At 45.5% G+C, this 24,855-nt stretch overlaps 1 protein-coding gene across 1 annotated transcript in view; it reads right to left on the reverse strand.

Annotated features, from left to right (window-relative positions):
* Positions 1–20,040: 20,040 nt before the first annotated feature.
* The window catches only part of TTC9 (tetratricopeptide repeat domain 9), a 47,430-nt gene continuing 42,615 nt past the window's right edge, over positions 20,041–24,855 (reverse strand). The window contains exon 4 of the mRNA XM_042047226.1: positions 20,041–21,194. Coding sequence (XP_041903160.1) covers positions 21,115–21,194 — 80 coding nt within the window. The 3' untranslated portion in view covers positions 20,041–21,114. The remainder of the gene's footprint in view (positions 21,195–24,855) is intronic.

The following is a 24,855-nucleotide window of genomic DNA, read 5'->3' on the forward strand; positions in this document are numbered from 1 at the left end:
CATGTACACATGAGCACAAGGTCAGAGCCTCTGATGCTGCAAGGCCATGCAGCACGTCCTCGCTCCTGGCCTCGGGTGCAGGAGCTTGTGAGAGCAAAGCAAAGCTACATACTGAAGGATGAGAGGTAACTCGTATGCTGCAGGCAGGACAGCTGAGAGGCAGCAGTACTGACACGAAACCACAGTGGTGCATAGCTGTGACCTCCTTTCCAGCCAAGTGGCCTGAGGATCAGCAGCACTTGGCAGCTACACAGAGTAATTGTGGGGCAGGCATTTCTACATGCTCGTTTCCTTTCCTTTAAATACATTGTGGGGGAAACTATCATCATTTTGCTATATTTCCTGTTAGAATTGCTCTCCTAACATCCACTATAGATGTCTCTGGATGCAATTTAAATGAGTGCACATAACATCCAAAAAGGAGAGTGTCTTGGTTTGAGGGACAGGCATCTGCCAAGGAAGGAGGGAACCTCCCTTGGAATGGAAAAAATATGACCCCTTCCCTCTGAATTATAATAACTTTAAGGGGTTTTCAGGCAAAGATATGGGAAAAGGAATAACAGTTCTTTACTAGTATGTGTAGCAAGGCAAACCAACAACAATGGCAGCAACAACAAACAGAACCAGGAGCCCAGTGCCAGCCTCTCTCGGCCGCAGGCGCTTTCCGCTCGAGGGCAGTTCCGCTCACAGCCGGCAGGGGCGCCGGTGGCTCCCGGCCGGGCAGGGAGGGTGCGATGGTTCCCCGCACCTGCAGGGGGCGCTGTGGCGCGAGTCCGCTCGCGTTTCCCACAGGCGGTAATGGCGGGCGGGCTGGATGGCAAGGTGGGTGCGGCAGGAACCTCAGAGCTGCGGCTGGAACGACAGGGACGAGCAGACCCCGGAGCAGCAAGTGAAAGGTATCAGAAACTGTGCCAGGAGCCGCGGGGTGTCCCGGCAGGCAGGGTGGGTGGGGCTATAGTGTAGCAAAAACCTGGAGCAGTGGCAGCCCAGCTTCTGAACGCAGCTGGGAGAGGCTCCCTTGGAAGGGGCTCAGGGTCCTGAGTTTTCCCGTGAGGCACTCAAATAGATGGTGAGGGTCCTTTCTAGTGAGGTAGGGTGTTAATAAGGTCCCAGTCCAAGGGCTGCTCTTACGAGCAAAGGCTCACCCATGGCAGGAGAAGCAGTAGAGGGCTGGGCTCCGGCAGTGGCAGTGAATTCTCCCCACAGTAAGCAACAGCTCGACTGTTCTCCTCCCATGCCGACAGCGAGAGGAGCCAAGCCTAACCCCTCACCCCCCAGCCAAAATCTTGCGGTATCTCTGCCCTTCCAAAGAGAAAACCCCCCAGGTAAAAGAGTAGCCAGCTGCAGCCTTCCCCCACCTTGGCCAGTTCTTTTGTCTCTTTAAGTATCGGTAGTTATTGTCTCTTAACAACAAATGGGAGAAAATTTCCTAAGAGAAAGGATAAAAAAAAAAAAGGAAAAATCCTAACCCCCAACAGAGGGAAAATTTATAAGAAGGAAGAGTTGAAGATGGAGAGTGGGAGAAGGAGATGGGTAGAATTGCCAGTGTAGGTTTTGAAAGTGGTGTAATTAAGGGGCACAGGAAGTGCAGACCAACTTTTTGTGAGTGCACTTAGTACCTTAAATCCAGGATCTTTGCAAACATTGCTTAATATTCCAAGCAAGCCTCTTCCGTGGATTGTTCAAGAGTTTAGAAACTGAGGCAGAAGGAGGTTTAAAAAATCTTTCTACATGTGTAAGCTCTAAGCAGAACTGAAAGTAGATCTTAGGAGTCCTCCCTCTTAACTCCCTTCTCTGGCCACAGCTCTCTTCTTTGATTTTCTGCAAGTGTTTTTCCCTGTAGGTGTACATTAGCTTGCTCTCTTGGACAATTGCATTCAGCTGTTAGCAGGGATAATAATATTAAAACAAAATGGCTGGATGTTTCTAGAGCTCTACAGGGAAGCACAAGATGCTCCAATAAGAGCAGCACTAACAGGGAAGAGAGAAATGCTATAGCTAGGTACTGAGTAATGCAGCACAAGAATGAGCCTTTTAATGGCCCATTAAGAAGAAAAATGGCATACAGAAGTTGAGGCTATTTTTTCATTTTGATAATTGTTTCCTAAGAAAATGTTGCATTCTACCCAGAGGATCAGTCAAACATTTTGTGAGTTTTGCAGGCTTTAGGTAATAAAGGAAAGTTACTTGTGTGTGAGTGTAGAATGATAAAGCATTTCACCTGGTCAAAACTTAAAACACACAGTGAATATCAGCATCCCTTAGCAGTGGTGTATGTTACACAAAGCATCTCTCAACAGCAGTGCTGAGCCCACACAGTCTGAGCCATGGGTCCCCTTGTGCACACCACCAGAGATGATCCTTGAGATGTGTTTGCTGTCTCCTGACCTGTTGGGGATGGCAGGGTCTCCCAGCCCTTCAGAGATACGCATTAGGCTTCCTGAGTCTCCCAGATCCAGGGATGCAGCCAAGTGCTGACAGTCACTGGCAGACAGTGGTTATCTGCCATACAATGTAGTGGGCAGGACAAGCGACCCATCCTTAATATCAGTGAGTCCTGAGTGGAACCAAGTAACTTTGGGATCAGAGTACATGGGGTCTTTGCTGCTTCTAGTTTTCACTGTATGTGCTAATACTTCTTAATCCCTGTTCCCATTCTGGTCATATAAAAACAATCAAATCTTAGTGCCAGAGTCTATTCTTCCCATTTTGCCCCTTATTTTGCTCACATTTCAGGGGCACAATCCTGAGCTTACAGGAGATGCCTCTGCAGAAGTCAGAATTGGTACCCCTGCATTAGTGGGTGTGGAGACAGGGGTTGGGAGGTTGCCATAGGATGTATAGGGAGAGGATATAGAAAGTCTTGAAGCTTTGCTGGGGAAGAACTGTCATTTTCCCTTTTAGTGCTCTCCAGGAGGCCACCTGTATGCCTTTCATCCTCTTCCTACTACAGACTGGTCTTTTGCTTGATGAGATCTTGACAAGCCTGGGCTCAAAGTGTCCTTTTCAGGGCAGGTACAAGTTCTTCAATGTATGCTAATGGTACTTCTTACAATAGCACATTACACATGGGTGCTGATGTCCTGGGGTCAGCACTCAGAACCTTGTCTGAATAAGCAATACTTTTAATAAATTAGGTAGAACTGATGTGATTGGATATCCTGGGAGGTAAGGAGCAAATGCCCATTGAAAATACAAGCTGGGCACATATTTTAATTGAGAACATCCTCCTTCCTGAGGATTTCATGTAGCTGTGATCAGACCGGCATAAAGGACAAAGCTGGGCAACACCAGCATTTGAGGGGAGAGGAAAAGTATGCAGATATGAAATCTATGAGATGCAGAAAAGGTAAGGAATCGATAACATGAGGTTTGTTGAAACAAAGTGTGATTGAATGTTTTGACTCCATGCAATATTTACCACTTGCAGTACTTTGTCCCAGATACAGGCCATGATCTGGAGTTATCCACGGGCATTTGAGAATACATTTTCTATGAAAGATGCCATTCTAAATAAAGCTGTATTGATTTAAAGAAAAGGAATAAGCTTTACAGACGTGAAAGGAGAAAGGAAATGCTGGTTGAAAAGCAAAACCTCAGAAAAGGATCTGAGGCTGGAAATAGAGTTGCCTGTGGATTAACATCAGATGCTAACATAAAAACAAAAATGGCAAAATAATGTTTGATGGAGAACCGAACAGAACTTTCCTCATAACTAAAGGAAGAAAAGTCCTGGTGTTCTCTGTACCCCTTAGGACCCAGCATAGCAGCTAAATGGCATCAATGATACAGGAGACATGGACTGAAGTCCTGAGCTCTCATTGTATGTTACTGTACTCCACTGAGGGGGAAATGAGTGAGGGGACAGGAGTCCAGGGAACTAGAGGTGCTTTTGCCTTTGTGCATAGCATAGCCTGGAACTGCCCTTACTCTGGGAGCTTGTCTTTGATGCCCTTCTGCACATGTCACTTTGTGAAGTACCAGGTGTTCCTAACAGCTACTCAGTGCTGATTTCTAAGTCTTAATCCCATTTAATGACCCTCTGATTGGCATTGTGGGCTGAATACATCTGTCTCAAACCCAGTCTTTTTGCTGTTCTAGTTCCAGTGGCAGACAGGGAAAGGAAAGTAATTTCTGACCTCCCCTAAGGTAGGTGTTACAGATAACATACTCTCCTGTATAGATAAGAGGGAGGCAAGTCAAGACCTTGACACAACTTTAGATTCCTTCTCTCCTTATGCTCTTGCCCTCTCTTACCTATGTACGTTCAACAAAGATAATATTGTGGGCATCACTCTGATAAACAACCTCTTTGTACCAAAGAACAACAAAATATAAAAGGTTTTGCATGCCAGTCATCTTGCCTGGGGTAAGACAACAATCAACAATCTCCTTTGGCAAGTGGGATAAGGTTGAGGGAAATATAAAATACCCCTAAAGTGTATATGTGCCTGTGCGTTCCTGTCCTTTCTCACACATGCACCCAAGTATGTGTGAGTTGGGGGAGGCACCCAAACCCAGCTCAGAACAGCACATCCATTCCTTGTGGTTTCCAGTAAGGCGTTACAGCCACTGGAGTACAACACAGAACAACTGTGGTGTGCTTCTCAGCATCATGAAATTGGGAATTTAAAACCAAAACATCTCCTCACTCCTAGTGATATTAGCACTCCTACTAACACTTGCTTATTATTGAATATAGTTCTAAAAAAGGCATTTTACTTCTACTGAATTATCTGCAGTTCTAAGGAATATCTGGGTTTAGGCTCTAAGACTTGATTTAAATTAAATGTGATGACAAATGAAAAAACAGAAGTGAAGCATTTAGCTGCTGTCTGGATCATACTGCAGTAGATTGCTTTCATAAGATGGCAGGTCCTCCTACAGCTAAAAAGGTGCAATGCAGACAGGATATGATGCAAGCTAGGATGAATTCACCATATCTCCCTTGCTCCTGCTAAGTCAGTAGGGTTCAGACTGAGCTCCGGAAGTAAAAACTGTCATCTATTTTTGTGATCGATTGTGGATATAATCCAGAGAGTGAAATCTGGGAAGGACGTTACAAACCTGATAGAAAGCCCAGGGTACCCTTCCCTGTAAGAAATACTCCAGAAGTGGCAGGAGAGCTTGAAGGCTTTTGCTTTAGGAAGGAAAGGGCTCTGGTACTGTAGGCAAAATGTGCAAGGGGCCCAAAACATTTCTGTATGAATGAGGGGTGCTCTGAGAAGGAACATGTCAGGCTTTCTGCCCTCAAGGCTGTGGGCTGCAACATTTCAGGGAGAACAACCAAGCTATGATCAAACATATTCTTTTTATTGCAACAGAACACAAGACGGTTTTTCAGCAGACATTCAATTATTGCACAAAATAGATGGTTGAGCATAAAGGGAAAGTTCTCTTTTTAGACAAAGCTACTCTTGCCTTGGAACTCCTGTAATCAGAAACTTATTTGTAGCAGCTGGCTACTCCTGCCTCTGCAAGCTTTTTGAATCTACATCAGACTTTCAAAGGTACAGGTTTCTTAACGTGTCTCTGAGATACTGGACTCTAATGTCAGACTGAAGTATGTAACATATTACATATTGCAGCATGGCTAAATAATAAATAGCATCTTTCCAATGCTGTCACCTTCTTAATAGGAACATTAAAATAATGGTGTTTCTTTTCTTCTAAATTTATCATCCATCAGTGACTGCCAGGTGAAATCCATTGGTTATACAAGGAGTGACAATTTGCACTCCCACTACCACTTCCTCCTTGCCCTCTGCCTCCCTAGCTGTCACTGCCAGCCCGGATCTCCGCTCTGGGAGCAGCTACCATTCTGGGGACTTTTCTCCAGCACTGGAGCTGCTGTGGCAGAGCAGCACACCCTCTACTGCTCTCAACACCTCAGCACAGTCTGTGCACTTGTCGGTCACTTTCAGGCTTCTCTTAAAATTTGTCAGTGGCTCTTCTTGCCATGCTGAAGCTGCCTCTGATTCAGGGAGCCATGTCCCTGTGCTTTGAAGGTCACACTGGGATTGCCTGCCTGTGCTTTTCCAAGGGGATACCCTGCTCGCCTGCTAGCCTATCTCTGGCCTGGAAGAAGAACTCTGTTTCATATGGTTAGAAAAATGAAAGAATTAACCCTTTCTGAAAGAATTAACCCTTTCTTGGTCATTTGGCTTTATGCACCTTCCTCACCTCAAGTAAGGAGTTGGGACACAGGGGATGTCCAAAACCTTCATGCCCCATACAATGTTCCATTAACTTCACTACAAATGTGCCAGCGATATGGCAAACCCATGACTAAATGCAAGTGGGCATCAGGATGAATAAGTACAATGACAGTGCTGAGCAAGGCAGATCAATGTTGATCCAAGAAAGAAGCCACCTGCAAGCTTCCTGTATTAAACAGTGAGGTGTTTTAAGTAAAAGTCTACAAAAAGAAGTACTTGAAAGAGAACTAATGCAAAATCTTTCCAGTGATGGAAAATACAGAGGTTCTTGAATTCTCTCTATTGTTTGTGGAATTCAGCAGTAGAAACTGATGTAGAGTTTGCATGGAATTGAAATTGCTGTTTGAACTATCCCCTGCAAGCCACATCAAACCAGATTATTCATCATAGTTATCATGCAAGTATATATGTGTGTGTGTGTGTGTGCGCGCGCCAATCTCAGAACATACTGATAATATCTGGGATGTTAACATGAAAAAATATCATTGCAAAAGAAATCTCGCTGCAAAGTCAATGTTTGTGTTCAACCTGAAATATTTTGCTCTGCTGATATGCCCAACTAGTTCTGAGTAGGCAGTTCTACAGCTGCTACTCCATGTCTGCATAGCTTCAGTAGTGCCACAACGCAGGTCCAAAATGGCCTGTCTCATCTGCAACCACCCTGGAAGACAGATTGAGAAGTTAACTTGGGTTCAGGTGTCAAGGAAATTAAACTGTCATAGTGTTTCCTGAGGCAGGGGCATTACAGGCAATGGTGTGATAAGCCAATTTTCTTTTGTCTCAAAGGTGACTATAAAAATGCCATCAGAGGGTTTCTGGTTTACTCTTTCTCACTTTGTATCTCAGAAAGGTGATGGTGGCAGGATGGTACCTCGGAAGGTGAAAACTTGTTCAATCTGTCTCTGTCACCAACAATACAATTTCTGCTGTCAATGCTTATGTGACCAGATAATGGAGCTAAGTCAGGGTGTTGGAAAGCTGAGTCAGTTTGCTGTGTTGCTGAGTCTACCTGTTTATTGCTACTCTACTGATTCCTCCAGGCAGAATCCCACAGAGAGTAATTTGGATTCTTTCCCATTTAAACACATACGCAGGTAAGAGTAAATGGAATGGATTTTCTTCCTGCAGAGCAAACCCATACCTGCAGAAGGGCCTTTTCTTTCTCTGATATCTAATCCTTTTCTTTGGTAAAGTAAATAATGAGACACTTCTACAGACCTGATTAAGCCCTGAGTCCCATTTTAAATGACAGAAGATCAATACTATTACTAAATCCATTAAACAATTCTTCACACTTCAGTTGTGCTCTCTCTAGGATATATGAGAAAGAACAGGAGGGTATTTTGGCTATTATAAAGGAAATGCATGATAAAACCTCTTCTCATGTTCCACTTTCTCACTCTGGCTCCAAGCCATCCATATCTTCCATGTTCCCCATCCCTTGAATCTGGCTCACAGGTCAGAATAGCCAGAGACTTGGGATACAGGAGGGATTTTGTCTCAGTCTCTCAAGCCAGGCTTGAATCTGTCAGTAGTATCTGGAAGTTCTGGCTTTTTGTTTAACTCTGATGACAAATTGGCTGAAGGAGGTCTCCGTTTCTGGTTTAGTTTTTGATTTAGTGCCTGTTTTTTGCTGATGCTCCAGCCTTCTGGTCATCTTCATGGCTCTCCTCTGGACCTGCTCCAACAGGTCCATGTCCTTCTTATATTGGGGACCCCAGAGCTGGATGCAGTACTTCAGGTGGGGGCTAAAGAAAGCAGAGTAGAGAGGAATTCATTTTCTTCCTAAGCCAAGGCAGAGGAAGCTTTTCCTGTGTGATTTGATGAAGAGCCGAGATGGTCTAAATCTCCCACACTGCAGGCTGGGCTCTGTGAATGCTGGTATCTTTTTTCAAGCAGCAGTCTGAGGCAGAGAATCTCCTTCCAATTTTTAAAATCTGCTGCAGAAAGTTTTGGTGTCCACAACATGACACATCTGTGGGGAATTAGCAGCTCTGCCCCTTCCTCCTGTCAAGAAAACCGGTATTGATGTGCCTCCCAGTCAGCAGTACTTACTGCTTCTAGAGCTTTATCAGTAATGGTAAGTACTAAAAAAACTGGGGATACTGAATCCTCTTTCTCCACCAGAGATGGGCCCTCCAAATGAGGTAGTCCTTGAGTGTCCCGAAGGCTAAAGGCAAAGCGATACAATAATTCAGAAAAGGAAGTACACAACCCGACATACATCCGTGCTTGTTCATGGTCTGATCTCACCGCCAGCCAACCTGAGAGCGCCATCTGCATCCTGCTCTCCTCAGCCACTCTGTAATTATGTCTCATTGTACATCACTTTTGTTCAACAACTTGCTGGCTGTTCTTCATATCAAATGAATTATTCAGCAGCAGACTCTGTTCTTAATCCTAACAACAGCAGCAGTAATACTTCATGTTCATAGAGTCCCTTCAAACCCACTACAGCCGGAAGCGTTATTTGTTGAGTTCTTCCACACTCTGCAACAGAAGATGGGGCTTGTTCAACGAAGTGAGAAATGGGGCTCAGCACAAATCTCTGACGTGGGCTAAGTGAAAGAGAGAGTGCAGAACTAGGAGAGAAGTCCAGCCTCTACTGCTCTACACAACTTGTCTTCCCCTCCAAGCCACTTTTCAGCGCTGTACCCAATCTGTCAGATCCTCAGCTACTTTAATTAGCATTATTTCCTTCAATGCCTTGGGGAGATACTGATATTTGTTTCTTATGTGTTGATTAAAGATAGAAACACTGGAATGTGTGCATTCCAACCCATGACCTACCAAGCCAAGTCCTTGGCTGCTCACGCTTTGTCTTGCTAGGAAAGAGCAAACAGCAAGGCAAACAATCAAAATGTCTTTCTGGATGTCACTGAGCTACTCACTACCTGTGAGTAAAGAATAAAAAAATCTATGAAGAGAAGCCAAGCCATAATCTTCACTGAAATCTGGGCAAACTTCAACTAGCATTTTCTTCCTTTTTTTTCTTTTCTCTATCTTTCATCCTCAATTTTCATTTCTGCTGAGCATCACCTGGTTTTCTGTTCATGGTCAGGCACATGAGCTGCTAAAAAACCAAGACAGGAGATATGGTAATTCAAATCTATGGGCTGTACTGCCTGTGACCTTTGCTTAGAAAGTTTTGAAAGAAACATGAATCTTCTGTCTGACTGGGGTAAGCTGGGGAAGGAGCTTGCAAGGTGTGGTGAACAACACTTGATTTTTGTGCCATTTGTTCTTCAGTGTTCCTATCTTGCTCAGGCATTATTAATCCTGCTTATTTTGGATGATCTGAGTGTGCCTGACTCTGCAACATAATTTAAAGGAGCAAGGAGTTGCTTCGCATGATGAAAGACACTGTGAGTGATGCTCCCAACAGCCTGTGACTCTCAGCTCTAAGTGTTTTTCATAGCTGCTAAAGTACTGCTGAGCTTGTGCAGTAGAACTTGTTAACAATGCTACAGAAGTGGAACAAGTATATTGATTTTTCTCCACCCGAAAACTGGTACTTTATGCTGAACCTTACTTTTGCTTCTTCTTAAAATTTGGCCACATGCATCCTTTAAAAGCAGACATGCAGATCTGTTCTTTCTATGGAAAAGGAATTGTGATGTCTGATTTTGTGGAATCCGACTGTTTCTCAGCCACATGGGATGCAATTCAGTAAGGAATGTTGGCTGCAGAAATACAAAAGGACATGATGACAACATAGAAGAAAAACTGGAATGATTCAAAGCAGTCTGGGGTGAGACCTGAACATGAGTAAATAATGTCTTGCTAGTGCAGCAAATATGTAAGTAGGCCTATCATATATAGGACTTTTGAAATAATGTTTCTACTCTGTCTTGTGCTAGACGGCCATAGCTAGAGAACTGTCCTGCTTTCAGCACTGCCCTCCAATAAAGATGCAAACCACCTGGAAGAAATGCAGAGGAGAATGAGGAGAACAAGCAAGGAGACAGAAAACTTGCTGGGTTGAAGAAGTGTTGATGGAAGCTGAAAGATCAGTCCTAGAGAAGAGCCTTTCACCAACATAATAACTTACTGCAAAGAGAGACTAACTTTTTGATCATATCTACTGTAGCTGAAACAAGAAGTAATTGGTTTAAATCACTCCAAAGGAGACAATTAAAGCTGTAGTAAGAAGTCTCTGAACTTTTCATCTATGAAGGCAGGGATATTCTCTCATAGGAGGCTTTTGAGAACAGGTTAGATAAACATCTCTCAGGAGCAGTTTAACTTGATCTGACCTAATGGCCTTAAGGTAATTGGGCTCTCTTGAGGATCTTTTCAGGTTCTATTTTCAGAGCTGGTACTTCTTCAGATATATCGTATGAGATGACACAGCTTGGTTTGGCTTGCTTCTCATGAACAGAGCTGTGAAGTCCCTGCAGGGACTTTGTGTTTATACTGCTGAAGAGTGAAAAGGAGAGATCTAATCTTTTCTTAGACAGCCATCTTTCATTAGTTGAGTCCATCTGATATCACAAAGATGTAAACATCTGGGATTCCTAGAGCTCCACATCAGTCTGTAGACTAATAACAGGTGGAGTGGGATGTGGCTGTCCCAGGACACTGAAAATAAGAGGGATGTCTCTCAAAGACAGCGTATGTCTTAGAAGATTCATTGCTTGAGAAGTGGAACTCATTTTATAATGGGAACCAGTATTGATGATACTGTGGGGTTCTTCCTTTTTCTGTTGATTTGAATTTTGACTGTGTGTCGTGGTTTAACCCCAGCCAGCAGCCAAGCCCCAGGCAGCCGCTCGCTCACTCCCCCACCAGTGGATTGGGGAGAGAATTGGAAGGGTAAAAGGTAGAAAACTCGTGGGTTGAGATAAAGACAGTTTAACAGGGAAAGCAGAAGCTGTTCACACAAGCAGAGCAAAACAGGGAATTAACTCAGCACTTCCCATGGGCAGACAGGTGTTCAGCCATCTCCAGGAGAGCAGAGCCCCATCACACACAACAGTGACTTGGGAAGACAAACACCATCACTTGTAATGTCCCCCCTTCTTCCCCCAACTTTGTATACTGAGCATGATGCCATATGGTCTGGAATGTCCCTTTGGTCAGTTGGGGTCACCGGTCCTGGCTGTGACCCCTCCCGGCTTCCTCACCAGCATGGCTGTACAAAAAGCAGAAAAGGCCTTGGCTCTGTGCAAGCCCTGCTCAGCAATAACAAAACCATCTCTATACCATCAACCCCTGTGTTCAGCACAAATCCAAAACATGTCCCCATACCAGCCACTATGAAGAAAATTAACTCTACCCCAGCTAAAACCAGCACACTGTCTATGCTGTAAGTTACAGGATTTTCCTAACTGAGAGTGTTGTATTCCCAACCACTGATCTGAGAGTCAAGCTATGCTAGTTACCTGTAAAATGCAGATTCAGACCCTCTTCCTGTGTACAGCTTTTCATCTTCTCTCATGTGGAAATAATTTTCCAGACTTCAATCAGATCTCCCAGACTGACAGCCTGGTGCTGGTGTTGAACTGCACCTTGAGCTTGCCAGGTTGAGGTGATAACTTGAGTTTGGGTTGCTGTGACATGTTGGTTTGGTGATGCTCAAGGCAAGCTTTTCTCTTGCTCAGCCCCTCCCATTTTGCTGGGCCACTGACTAAGTAACTATTTTTCTGTGTTTATATGGAAGCCGAGGCCTGTGTGGCACAACAGCAGGCAGGCTTGTCTGCCACAAACATTAAGAAGTGATAAACTGAGCCCTTCTGAGCTCCAAAAACACCTAATGGATTTTTACCGTTTATTTGCTGATGTTTAGAGTCCTTACTCCTGAGGTTTTAAAGGGCTTTTAGAAACCAAGACCTACCTCTACCTCAGGGTGACAGTGCAGTCCCAGCACCAAAGACTGGAATAGTCAAAACCCGTGAGGGTTGTTAGCAGTGGGGATAAGCCAGTCAGCCATCAGCCCTGGCTCTGTGACACCCCCTCTGCAGCTTGGGGAGCTGATGTGAGGGCCTGGCCTTTGGACCAGGAAAGGGTCACACTTCTGTTCTGCTCAGCTGATGCCAAGACCTGGCTTTTTGTGAGCAGCCAGGCTCAGCCCCCATACCTCGAGGCCATCCAAAAGGACCCCATGAAAGGGCTGGCATCTTGGCTTGTGTCCTTGGGCTCATATGCTCTCCCTGAGTCAATGCTCAGAGCCTGCCAAGAGGCAGCTGAGCCTCAAAGACAACCTACTGAATTCAGCAAGCTGTTAGTTTGGATCTAATTCAGCCCCAGCAAAATGCGGGAGACCACCTCTGAGTGAGGAATATGGCATTTGTATATGGCCATTTCTCTAACCAGAAGTTTGTAGGAGGTAATATGAAACAGCTGGGGGTTTATCTGCGGCCAAAAGTTCTGCTGCAACCCAGTACTGCTGCTGTGTGAAGTGGAGGAAGCCTGCAGAGGCTGTAGCTCTTATCACCTGCTGTTTTCAGGGAGCCAAAAAAGACAGTCCATCCTGCACATGACTTTCCCCTGAGGCTGTTCCAGGCCATGCTAAGCTTTCTTGGGGCTGCCATCACAAAAGGAGAATAACACTGGCAGCCAGATTGGCTGCCAACCATCCATTGTTGGTTAAGAAAGTGAAAATCCTTTGTTCCCAACTGTAAATTCTCCAGCTATCTTTTCTAAGCAAAATCAGAGAAACAGTCAATCTGTTTTATCCTGGATAATCTGAATATGTACTTTTCTCTAGTGGCCATTAAAACACATTTTAATTTTAGTATCACATGCTCAACAACAGTTTCTATTTACAACATGAGTTAAAGATGCTGCTGCAGGAGGAACCAGGTGCAACTACATCTGAGTTTGGACCACTGCTTAAGTAGAAGCACTGACAGCAAAAGGTCCCCGCACCAAACTGGGAGAGCAGCCTGCTTTTATGGACAACTTTGGCGTAAGGGCTGGAATTTGAAGTTATCAAGAAAATACCAGCCTTGGAAAAAAACTGTCATTTGTTTTGTTTCAGGGCTCAGAATAACTCTGTCCCTAAAAAACATATTGAAGGTGGCTTACCACTTCCAGCTAATATAGGTCCTAAAATGATGACCCTGTTTTCCCTGTCCCCCCAGCCGTGATGCTGCTGTCATGTGTTAAGAAATACATCAGGATAAGGCATTTGGGCTGTCTCTTGGCTCATGATACTGAAAGCAATACAAAGGCAAAAGAAAGGGATCAGCATTTAAAGATCCAGCAGACAGCCACTCCTGAGGTCTCCTTCTTGTGTCCTCAGGATGATACTGGCCTCAATCTTCCTCCCTTTGTCTCCAGAGTCAGAGCTATTGTAGGGTCTGGTTACCCAGACGCCCAAGTCCTACTGGGATGGGAAGACTTGCTATCAGCTCTATCTTTAAATTTTTCTTCTACATTCCATTTTTCTGTTTCCTCTTGCATTTCACCCCTTGTGTCTCCCATTCCAAAAACTCCTCCTCTGCCCTGGAGTAAGAGCTCCTGCCAGGTCCTCCAGACTTTCAGGTAAGGATATCTATGTCTCTTTCTCCTTTGTTCCTTTTCCCACCTAAACTGTCCTTTGAGATACTCTCATTCTGCTTTCTTGCTCAAACAGAATCCCAGACTCCGAATTGCATGTGCTTTTATTGATTTGTCATGAGAGTTTTCACTTAGGCTGGCTTTCACATTCAATGAAGCTCTTGCTTCCCTTGGAATACCTTCTCCTTCCTCTCTCTCCATGGGGAGCATGTGTAAGCTGTTATGTTCACAGCAGATTCATGGCCAGAGAAAAGTCTGCAGAACTGGGAACTGGTAACAGCAGTAATTGACAACCAAGCATTTGCCCTGCTCTCATTTCAAGAGAGTAAAGTAGTTGGGAAGAACGTGTCAGGACTGGCTGAGGTGGAGCAGGTCCTACTGTGGCATGGACTGGGAAGCAGGATGTGGTCAGGTCCAGCTCTGTCTTGTACACTTCTGCCCCTAGGGCTGCACCCCATGATCGCCTTGTGTGCCCACCCACATGCACATTCACATATGCATAGACTGAGGAGTGCCTCCCTAAATGCTGGGAAAAAAATCACTGGTCGAGATGATTTAATATTAAATATCAGTTCTGTTATTAGTAACCAGGTATTTTTCCTTTTGTTTTGAAGTGATTTTTTTCTTGGCAGAATTCTTTATAGAAAGCTGTTCTGTCATCTTCAGTGCTCATATTTTGGATTTTAGATGTCAACATAACACAAAGTTAACACCAAATCTTTACAGTACTGAGGTAAGCTGGGGTCTAATACCAAAAATGTACAGTTTCAGATTAATCACAGTTTTGATTTGAAGCTCTGACAATAGACAAGAGAACATATGCTCATTTGCTTCTGTTAGCTCAGCTCTGAGGAGAAAATAGTCCAACGCAGAGAGTACATGCGTGATTCACCCTTCCTCTGAGCTCATTTGCCATCTCCCCTGTAGGCTGTGGAGCACGACAGGGAGCTCTCTGAGTGCCCTTTGTATGGATATACAGTGGTCCTGGGCATTCTGCACCTGGGCACATGGAATCACTGAAGATCTGGTGGCACTACTTGTATGAGAATCTGTGTTGGCCCCAAAGCCCTAGCCAAATTCCTCTTTTTATTTCATGATGCCCTTACAGTTCCACCTGGCTGCATTACAAATTATTTCCTAACCAGTGATGGGGAGTTGCCAGAGGTAGCTACCAGCTGGCACAGGCTCATGTTCCCTGCAGGCAAAATGCGGTGAAGGGGAGCCCTCTGGAAGGAAAAGCTGTGGAAGTTGGTTTTGCAGAGCTGCTGCTGTGTATAAGACTTGGCTGGTAATAAAGGAAGAAAGGAGGCTGTGGTAGGGCCTGTGAAGCTTCTCTTGGAGAGCAGCTTCATTCACCATGGCCATGGCTGAATAGTGCCATATGTGCCCCCTTGTCTGTCATGTAACAACAGGTGCTTTCCAAAGGATAAGGAGTGAGCATGAAGGTACAGTAAGAAGGTACTTTCCTGGGTACTACACAGTCTATTTATTTCCTGATTCCAGACCGTAACTGCTACTGGAAAGAATTGCTGTAGGCACAGTTCTCTGGGTTGAACAGAGTTTGAGCTGACCCGTGCTGTGACAAGAGGCAGCATCTGTCTATGGGAAGCAAAGGAGAGGGAAGGTTTTCCCCTCCCTACATCTGTGGGACCACTTACATGCCCTTCCATCTCACAAGCTGCTAACTGCCTCAAAAGTTACATATTGCCAGAGGTTTCCTCTCATGTTCTTATATATCCATGAATTTACCTTCCTTCAGTTGCAGTTGTGGGAGGGGCCAGGACAGTGCCTTGTCTTTTCATCACCCTCACTTGAGGCAGCATTGAGGCTGTTGTTGGGGGGATGGTACACCCTGTGGCACCTTAGTAACCAAGGAACTCCTAAAGAACAATCTCTGGAACCCACCTCTTACCAGCTGCAGTGATCTTAGTAATTGGTTATGCAAATATAATTATGCAATTATAATTATGCAAATATAGTATTAAGAAAACTGTTCATTTACTGCACCCTCCCAAGCATCCCACCTGGAGGGCACATTAGCCCACCACTGTTCCTCCTTGTTTAAGTAACTCCTGCTCAAGCCTCTAAACTACTGTGAAGATAAGAAGTTTCACCATAGAAACTTGGGAAGAACATCGGTGTCCTTCAGGGTGCAGGAGGAAAGGTGAATAAACAACCAGAGAAGAGGGATAGTCAGCAGGTCCTGTGTGAATTTGGTTTGATTTCACCTTCACCCAGCACATACCCTCCCCCTTCCCTTCTCCTGCTCCTAAGAAAAAGCAAATCAAAAGGGTATCATCAAGGGACTGAGCATAAAGAAAACAGTGCAGACAAGCCCTCTGGAGATGTTATGTGAAGCATGAGAATACAGCCACTCCTGGGCTGGCTGTATTTTGGGGACAACATTTACACAGATGAGGCTTGCAGAGGAATTCTGGGGAATGGAGATGCTCAGCTAAATGGAGATGCTCAGCTAAAGGGGTTGCTCTGCATTCAAGACCCTCCTTTTCATCTTAGAGGCTCCTGGATTTCACTAGCAAGCAAGAATATCCAGACCTTTGCCTTCCCATCAGTTCCCGGAAACTAGTCATACCTTCTCCCTAATTTAAACAAAGACTTCTCCACCCTGTTCAAGCCACTTTTGCCAACAGCAACTGTTAACACATATTTGGAAAAATTCCACAGCGAGCATCTGTTTGTCCTCTCCTTGCACTTTTAAAAATGACTGTGCTGCAGGAAGGAAGCCTGCCCCTCTTTTGCCCCCTCCAACTGGAAAAATCACATCTAATCTTGCTGCCTTTTTTCCCTGCTGTGTATCCTGCCAAAACTGGGTGTTGTTATGAACTGCAAATAGTGTGTCTAAGCCTTTGGTCAGTTTTTTTTCTAGTTCAATTATCATTCTGCCTATGAACCTGGGTTTGGCTCATATTTTGCATCCCATGATCATCTCATCCCTCTCCTCTTTCATCCTCAGTTCCTGCTTGCTGTCCTACTGCTCTGTCTGGCACCTGCCATTTTGTTCCTGCTGTTTTACCATGTGATGGATGAATGGGCTCACTTCTCATTGCACTGAGGACATTTTAGCCCTGCTGGGTACAGGCAGGGGCCTGTATTCATTCCCCTGTGTACTGGTTGTTGACATACAGATACATCACCTGGTTGAGCTAAAGCTTTGTTTGCTTTTTTGGGGTTCCAGGATGTGTATCTTAACATTGCTACTTGACTGCTCTGCAGAAACATACCATTGACTTGTAGTGGACATGGCTACCTCCAATAGTGTGTCTCCAACTCCCTACAACAAGGTCCATGTAACTTGGGTGGAATTGGGTGGCCTCTCCCCACACCTCCACATCTTGGCTGCTAAGGACCACTCACTGGAAAAGGTGTATACTCTATTTTGCTATGGATTCTGAAGGCCTTGTTGTATATGTAGACCTCTTTATTGGGGGCTTGATACTAGATTCTCCCCTCTCCACCTGATTTTTATTTCAGTCTTCCACTCTTCCACTTCCTGTTAAGACAGTTCTTGGACAAAACTACAAGTTTCTCCCTTAGATGTTAAATTCAACAGTGATCATGAGATAAACTTGCCTGTAGTCTTTTAGGGCCTTGCTTCTCTAGAGCTGAAGAGCTCCTTGATGTGCTGGATGTCAAATATGCCTTCTTTCTTTTTGCAGAAGACAAAGCATTTTAGAATGTTTCAAAGGCTCTTTCGTATGCCCCTGACACACACACAGTAGAGGTGATGTGTCTGCACATCCTTCCAATTAGACTGCATAGCAGAACTGCCTATTACTTGGAGAGCGCAGTCCACAGAAATTCTGGTGGCCTTGTGGCATTGCTGCTGTGTCTTTCCTTGCATGTGGAGGGCCCCTAACCTGGACTTTTGTCCATAATTCTCTCAAACTCAGTGTCACTGCACGAAACAGTCCTCAACTCTGTTTTCTCTTTGGTGGCTTCCTTCTTCCAGCCTCTGGTGTGTGTCACTGCTTACAGGTGCTCTGGCTGTCAGTGTATGTAAGGACAACAGTTTTCTGAAGAAAATAGGTTGTTGTGTAGCACCCGAAGGCTCTCTGAGATCTTTTTCTTATGCACATTCAAAACCTTCCCTCTCCCCCACCTTCTGCAGTGCTCCTGGAGGGAAAGATGCTGAAAACTGAGGAGACTGGAGTCTGCTGTGCCCTTTTTGTATTAATATATACATGGCACTGATGCAGTGACAGTACGTTAGTGAAGCCATTGTGAGGGCTAAAATTGTTCCCAGACAAAATGACAGTCATGGCCCTACATCTCCAGTGGCTGGAGAATGCCCTTTCTCTTACATTAAGGTCATGAGGAACAAGCCTGTCTCTGCTGGCCTGAGCTTTCCTGGGGCAGAGACTGTTTGCATGGGTGGTGTCCTCTTCTCGTGCATTGCCTGCAGGATGAATCCTCATTTCATTCCTAGTGAACAGACACATGTGGCTGTGGGATGAACTGTCATGAGCAATATGAAGAAGGGGAGAGTCACCTCTATTTGAATTTTTTGTGCTGTGATATATTTAGGATATAAAGGACTGCATGCGCCTGAGAACCAGAACCTTATTAACTCTGTCTTTTATGCAGTACTAGGTACACCTGACATGCACCCAAGCACATCTCTGCCGAACCTTATTTTCTGGTCTGGTTAACAGCCACTTACAGAATTTCCCTCATTTGTCCTCCCTGTCTTTAAATCGTCTTCCTAGCAGCTGTAGTTCCATTTATCACTTAGATATCTGCAGTGATGGGCAGGGGTGCTTCCTATTTCTGACCCAGATGTGTGAACCAAGGGCCATCTGAAGAAGGTGACTATGCTGCCTCCAGCAGCTCTCTCCTTTACAGCTGCTTTACAGCAGCCGCACACTGTGTTCCCAATTTTGGGAAGCAGCTGCTCTCTACCACCCACCTGAGGAACATTCTGGTGCCATCCCAGCTGATCTAAGTTTTACACAATTGAGGTAGGTCTGCCTTATTTCAGAGACTTATATGCGACTTTTAGATGGTCTCTTCCCCAGCCCCAATGTGAGCTGGATGTGTTCCTGTACTAAAGAATATGACTGAAGTTTTTTCAGAGACAATTACAGAGATTTCATAAAATCACAGAATCATAAATATCCTGAGCTGGAAGGCACCCACAAAGATCATCAAGTCCAACTCCTGGCCCTGCACAGGGACACCCCAAGAGACACAGCAGGTACCTGAGAACATTGTCCAAACACTTCTTAAACTCTGTCAGGATGGTGCTGTGACCACTTCCCTGTTCCAGTTGAGCCTGTTCCAGTGTTCAACCACCCTTTCTGGGTGAAGAACCTTTTCCTAATATCCAACTTAAACCTCTCCTGGCACAGCTTCATGCTGTTGCCTTGGGTCCTGTCACTGGTCACCAGAGAAAAGAGATCAGTGCCTGCCTCTCTCCTTCCTCTCGTGAGGATGTTGAAGACTACAGTGAGGTCTCCCCGCAGTCTCCTCTACTCCAGGCTGAACAGACAAAGTGACCTCAACTACTCCTTACAGAGCTTCCCCTCAAGGCCCTTCACCATCTTTGTAGCTGTCCTTTGGACACTTTCTTAGAGCTTTTTATCTTTTTTTTTATGGCACCCAAAACTGCCCCCAGCACTCGAGGTGAGGTTATCCCAGTGCAGAGCAGAGTGGGACGATCCCCTCCCTTGCCTGGCTGACGATGCTGTGCCCAATGCCCCCCAGGACACGGCTGGCCCTCCTGGCTGCCAGGGCACACTGTTGGCTTATATTCAATTTGCCTTTTCTCTTGATGTTTCTCTAACAACTCTCTTAAATTTTGGCTGGAGAAAAATGTGGCTAGATACCACAGCTGGAATGTGGGATGCCATAGCCAACTGTCTGTAGATACCATGTCTGCTGGGACCAAAGCACACAGCAGTTGGCCAAACTTTTGTCTGTTCAGCTGTTTCAGTTTCTGTGTTTCAGCTGACGGCCAAGTGAAGTAACTCTGGCTACACTCACTTGACACTGACCACCATGGGATGAGACTATACATATATATCCTGCATCTGGGAACATGTCCCTGTGGGCCGCTGCTGGGGCAAGTCACACTGAGAATGTGTTTGTGGCACTTACTGATCCCATTACTGGCAGTTTCAGAAAGGACCTTTGAGCCAAGGAGACAGAGCTCTTAGAAAAGGTCACACTGCTGGAGAAGGTCTAAACAGGCCCTCTGGGCTGCCAAAATAGGCTCCAAAGCTGTTGGTCCTGCCCTGTTGTCAGCACCACACTCTCCTACAAAAGAAAAAAACAGGACACAGGAAGCACCAACACAAGGTGGGAGAATCAAGACCTCAATCCAATGTACTAATAATACTTAGCACTGAACATCACTGTACTGTTACTTACAAACATTAACTAATACATCCTCACAACACCCCTGCGAGGTAGGGAAGTATTATTATCCCTAGTGTACAGATAGGGAAACCGAGGCACCGAGAGGCTAAGTGACTTGCCCAAGATCACACAGCAAGGCATTGGCAGAGCCAAGGTAAGCAAAGAGACATCCCTTGTTCCCCACTCCATGCTGCCCCCCTACTAGATAATGTTGTCTGTCTGGACACAGGGAACCCAAGAGGCTCCTTTGAAAAGCAATGCCTGGACTTGTTGCCTATGAATAATTTTTATTTGCCTTTAATGAATTATTTCACAGTTTTTCCCTCACACTGTACACCATGCTTTCACAGTCCGTTCAGCGCTCTGTGGTAGCCCACAGCCTTCTCCTCTGGCACTGGGACAGCTCTGCAGGGGGTACATAGGGTGCTCTGTGCTTTCATCAAGAGGATGTTTAGAAACAGTTTTCATTGACATTAGACTGGGAGCATGTGAGCTCTCACTGGAGACCAATAACACACACTGGAGAAGCAGGCAGAGGAAACTGATGGTAAAAAGGCGTTTGCTGTCCCTTGTGGAATGACCAGCGGCTCTCTTGGTTTCTTAGCTCTTCAAGCTCCAGTGATCACTCAGAGCAGAAACCCTCTATCTCCAGCTTGCCTGGTCAGGAAGTCGTTGTTCTGGGGGTTGCTTCCCTAATAGGTAATAGGCAGTCAGTTCAGGACCAGACAGGTCCTCCAGCATTGCCTACTCCAGGTGTGTGACACTGTCTGGGAACAAGGCTGGCTGTAGTTGTTGTGCTCTTTTGCCACGGGGAAGGGGTATTACCATAGTTGGCAAGCAGCCATATCCAGCGTCCAAGTGTCTTTCATTTCAAAACTGGTATTCAATGAAGAGCAAGGGTGAGTGGATGGATGAGGAGATGAGGATGAGGCAGAGCAAACGGGAAAATCCATCAAATGAGCTTCTAGGAAGGAAATGTTCCCCCTTGGGCACTTCAGCTGAAGTGGCTTCATTTTCACAAGGTTTCCTTCTCTCTCTGGGAACACCTGCTGAGCTTCATCTCTGTCAGCTGGATGTATCGTATGACATTGGTATCTGCAGGGGAAGAACACACACACAGGTATGGTGGTTACACAACTCCCTGTGGCAGACAGAGAGAATGCACCTCCATCCCTAGTACATCACAGAGGAGCAGCACGGTTCCAGTGCTGTGTTCTGGAACAGCATCATTTGGAAGTGGCTCCAAACCAAACCAGGAATCTCTGGTTTTGGAGAGCCTGGTCTGAGTTGCACTCACCATCCCTGTTGCTCAGTCTTGCCTCAGCTAGTTTTTACTTTGTCTCTTGGTCAGCACAGTTGAACTCACACAGCTGAAACTATCCAGGTCATCCTTGCCTGTACTTGTGGAACGACACCTCCACTGGCTTCTCTTCCTGCAGTGCCTGCATGCAAACCCCTACAGGCATTTTGTGTACAGTTATGCTCTGCCTTTTCACTCTCCTACTCTATTTACTGTCTATTCCACTCTTTTCACGCTTTTCGATGATGAGTAGAATTGGGAAGAGCATCCTTCACACTGTCTTTGTACCCCTTCTTCCCTTAAAGTTTCTGCTTGGATGTCCTTCCACCATGACACACTATCTGCAGTTTTGTCATATGCTATATGCTGCATACTGCCTTGTCTGTCCTGTCTAATGAAGTTCCTAGGGGCACAGAACCACTGATCCATCCTAGTAGACCTCTGTGATATTCCAGCATTGTGCAGGTGGTAAACTGAGCCTTCTTTTTCCTTCCAGAATTTCAGAGCATCAACCCACCACACACACTATGCTTCATCTCCTGGCCTCGGCCCTAAGGGAACCTGTTCACCCTGAATCACAGGTTGATCTAAATGAGTATGTGTCTCCAGACAGAGCTAATGATTGTGCAGTCATGGTCAATCCTCTTTTAAATCATGTTGATTTCTATCATGAGGGTAGCTTCACACACACATGGCACCCACAAAGTTGCAAAAGCCATGTAGTACCAGAAGCCAGCAAGTAAAAACATAGCCACTTTCACTTCTGTATTGATTGAAAAATGGTTCTTTGCTCAGAGCCTTGCTCTAACAGCCAGCCAGGGCCAGCTTGTGTGGATACAAAAATGCTGTTAGCAAGAAATTTTCCTGCTTCTTTCTAAGCCTGTGAGATACTTTTCTCTCTCACGAAGATATTAGCAGAGTTCTATAAACTATGAACACCTGCGACCTTGTAGAACTATGTTTATAGTACAGTAGAAAAATATTTTTACAATGAATGTTTTAGAATTCTAGCCGATCACCCCAGGGGGTGGCTGATCCTTTGACCAATTAGACTATGAAAAAAAAAGTCTATAAAAGAGTTTGTAAAATAATTAAATAAATCAATCTTGCTGCACAATTCCTGCCTGCTGGATCTCTCTCCTCTCCTCCCTACGGCTGCGGGATACAGTAATAAGCTTGGTCCACTGAAGTTATTAGATCCTCAGAAACCAATCGGAAATGCAATGCAATCCAATCAGAGGGCAGTCTTGCCTCCTCCTCATCCAAACTGCAATGTGTTCCACACCAGCTAGGGAAATGAGAAGTGCTTCAGCTTTCAAAGTGATGAACAAATTACTAGCAACATGTCCAGCACTAGTGAGTGTGAGTATTGCACCCCCCAAAGCAGTTGAGGGTGCAAAGCTTCCTTTAAAGATGAGGATGTCTCTGTTGTGCCGTCTGCCAATGCTGAATCAGTGCGAGACGGATCAGTTTCCTGCTACCCAGAGCTATCCACAAACATGCCATGTGGCATCTGTGGGCTGTGGCCATGCTGTTGTGACTTCTCAAGTTATCTCTGGTGAGGTGGGTCTCCCTGCTGAGTGTTCTGCAGGTTCAGTTCATCGTAGGCACTCCAGAGGGTGGGATTTGATGACTAAGCTACTTGACCTGTTTGGGACATTTTTCATGAGTTAAGAAGTTCTGCCGTTGCTTCTGTCAAGCAAGATGCACCAGCATCCTCGGCTGTTTATGCATTCACATTTCTTACCAGCCCAGCAAATTTTAAAACAGCTTTTTAAAAACCAGAATTATTTAAGTTGTGCAGCCTCCTGTAATGAAGAAATTCAGTTGAGGGGGTAGCCCTGAATTTTAGGCTTAAAATAAAATTGGTGCAGGTGGCTGACTCACTCCCAGCAGTGTAAAGGCAGGGCACTCAGCCTGAGCAGAGTCTTGCTGTTCTGCCTTCACTGTGACCTCTGCTCTGTGCCCGCCTAGGCTCTGATGGGCTGTGCTCATCCCTGCCACTGAGGTGCATGCTTACAGTGCCTGCCTGGTGCAGGTAAGAAGGGATAACTGCATGGGCATGTCAGGAAATCCACCTGCCTGAGCCCGCAGGGACTCAGCACCTCACTGAGGGGGCAGAGGTGGGCTCATAATTGGGAAAGGAAAGGCTGCCAGCCCCCTTTGGCTTTTGGGTAAGGTAGTGACTGCTAATGGCACAGCTTCACTCACCTGGGAGACTTCCACATGCCTAGGAAGCCAGGGGCAAAATAATATATATGTAACCTGATAGAGGGTGGGAGACACTCCCATTGCAAGCTACTTATAAATCTCTTAGGCTGGCTTTGGCACGTTTTGCTGTCTTTGTGAGGACCATTATTTTACCAAGGAAAAATAATGAGAGCAGCTCTCTGTTTACAGGAGTAGAGCCCTGTCAAGTTTTTTCTACCTAATGGTATTGCACCATACTAGCTCTGCCTTCAGAAATATTTCAAAGCTGTGTGTAAATGTTAATGAGAAGACTCTCATCTCTCAGTGGAGAAGAAATTATCCCCTTCGGCTGATGTGGAAATAAAAAGTAAGAACAACACAGATGACGGGTCAGACCCATGCAAAGAGGTACCAGTAGAGCTGCAATGGGAACATGTTTCCTGGCTCTGAGGACTGTGCCTGTGTCCCTGTGCGGAGTGGCCTAATGCCATATTGAAGATCATTTCTGCTTCCCCTGTAGCTTCAGAGCCCAGTTGCTTATCTGCTGTTTAGACATCGTGGCCTGGGTTTTGTTCCCAGGACTTCTGAGTCACAGGGGTGCAGGAAGGCAGTGCCTGAGTGCAGCCATGAGCCTGCCCCACACAGCACAAAAACCATCTGGTCTGGGCAGCCCACAGGATGTCTGAACGTGGGTTCCCAGCACAGGGACACCAGGGACCACTGCTTGACATTACCAGGCCATTGCCAGCTGATGGTCTGGTCTCAATCCCAGTCGGTCCCTGCCCTGACAATGCAGCCCCAGTAGGAGAGGGCTGAACAAGACTTTGCAGCAAGGTGTCTGTTTGGCTGCCCATTGCTGCACCAACCTCTGGACACAGAGCCATGGAGGGCTCCATGCATGCTTTACACGACTTAACAGCAGCTGCCTTCTCCCTCAGTAAGAGGGTTATACAACTATCTTGTGTTATTTCCATCTGCTTTTGTGATTTTTTTTTGGAGGTGGCACAGGAAATCAGGCCAAATCCAACCTTCCTTCACCCTGGGCAGACAGTGAATAGCCATAAGGGATCTGCTGTGCTGCCACCCCTTTAGAACACTAAACCACTTTGCTAACTAATTCCTCTTTACCATTCAAAATCTCTCCCACCAAAGAGAATAACTGCCAGTGATTTGTGCCAAAACCATTCCTTATTAGAAAAAAAAAGAACACACAGAACATGACTGCAATAATAACCAGTGAGCCTGGTGAAACCTCAGATAAAAGAA

The sequence above is a fragment of the Corvus kubaryi genome, unplaced genomic scaffold, assembly GCF_017639235.1.
Source record: "Corvus kubaryi isolate FWS band 111438036 unplaced genomic scaffold, C.kubaryi_AGA036_p1.0 66, whole genome shotgun sequence".
In the NCBI taxonomy this organism is placed as follows: domain Eukaryota; kingdom Metazoa; phylum Chordata; class Aves; order Passeriformes; family Corvidae; genus Corvus; species Corvus kubaryi.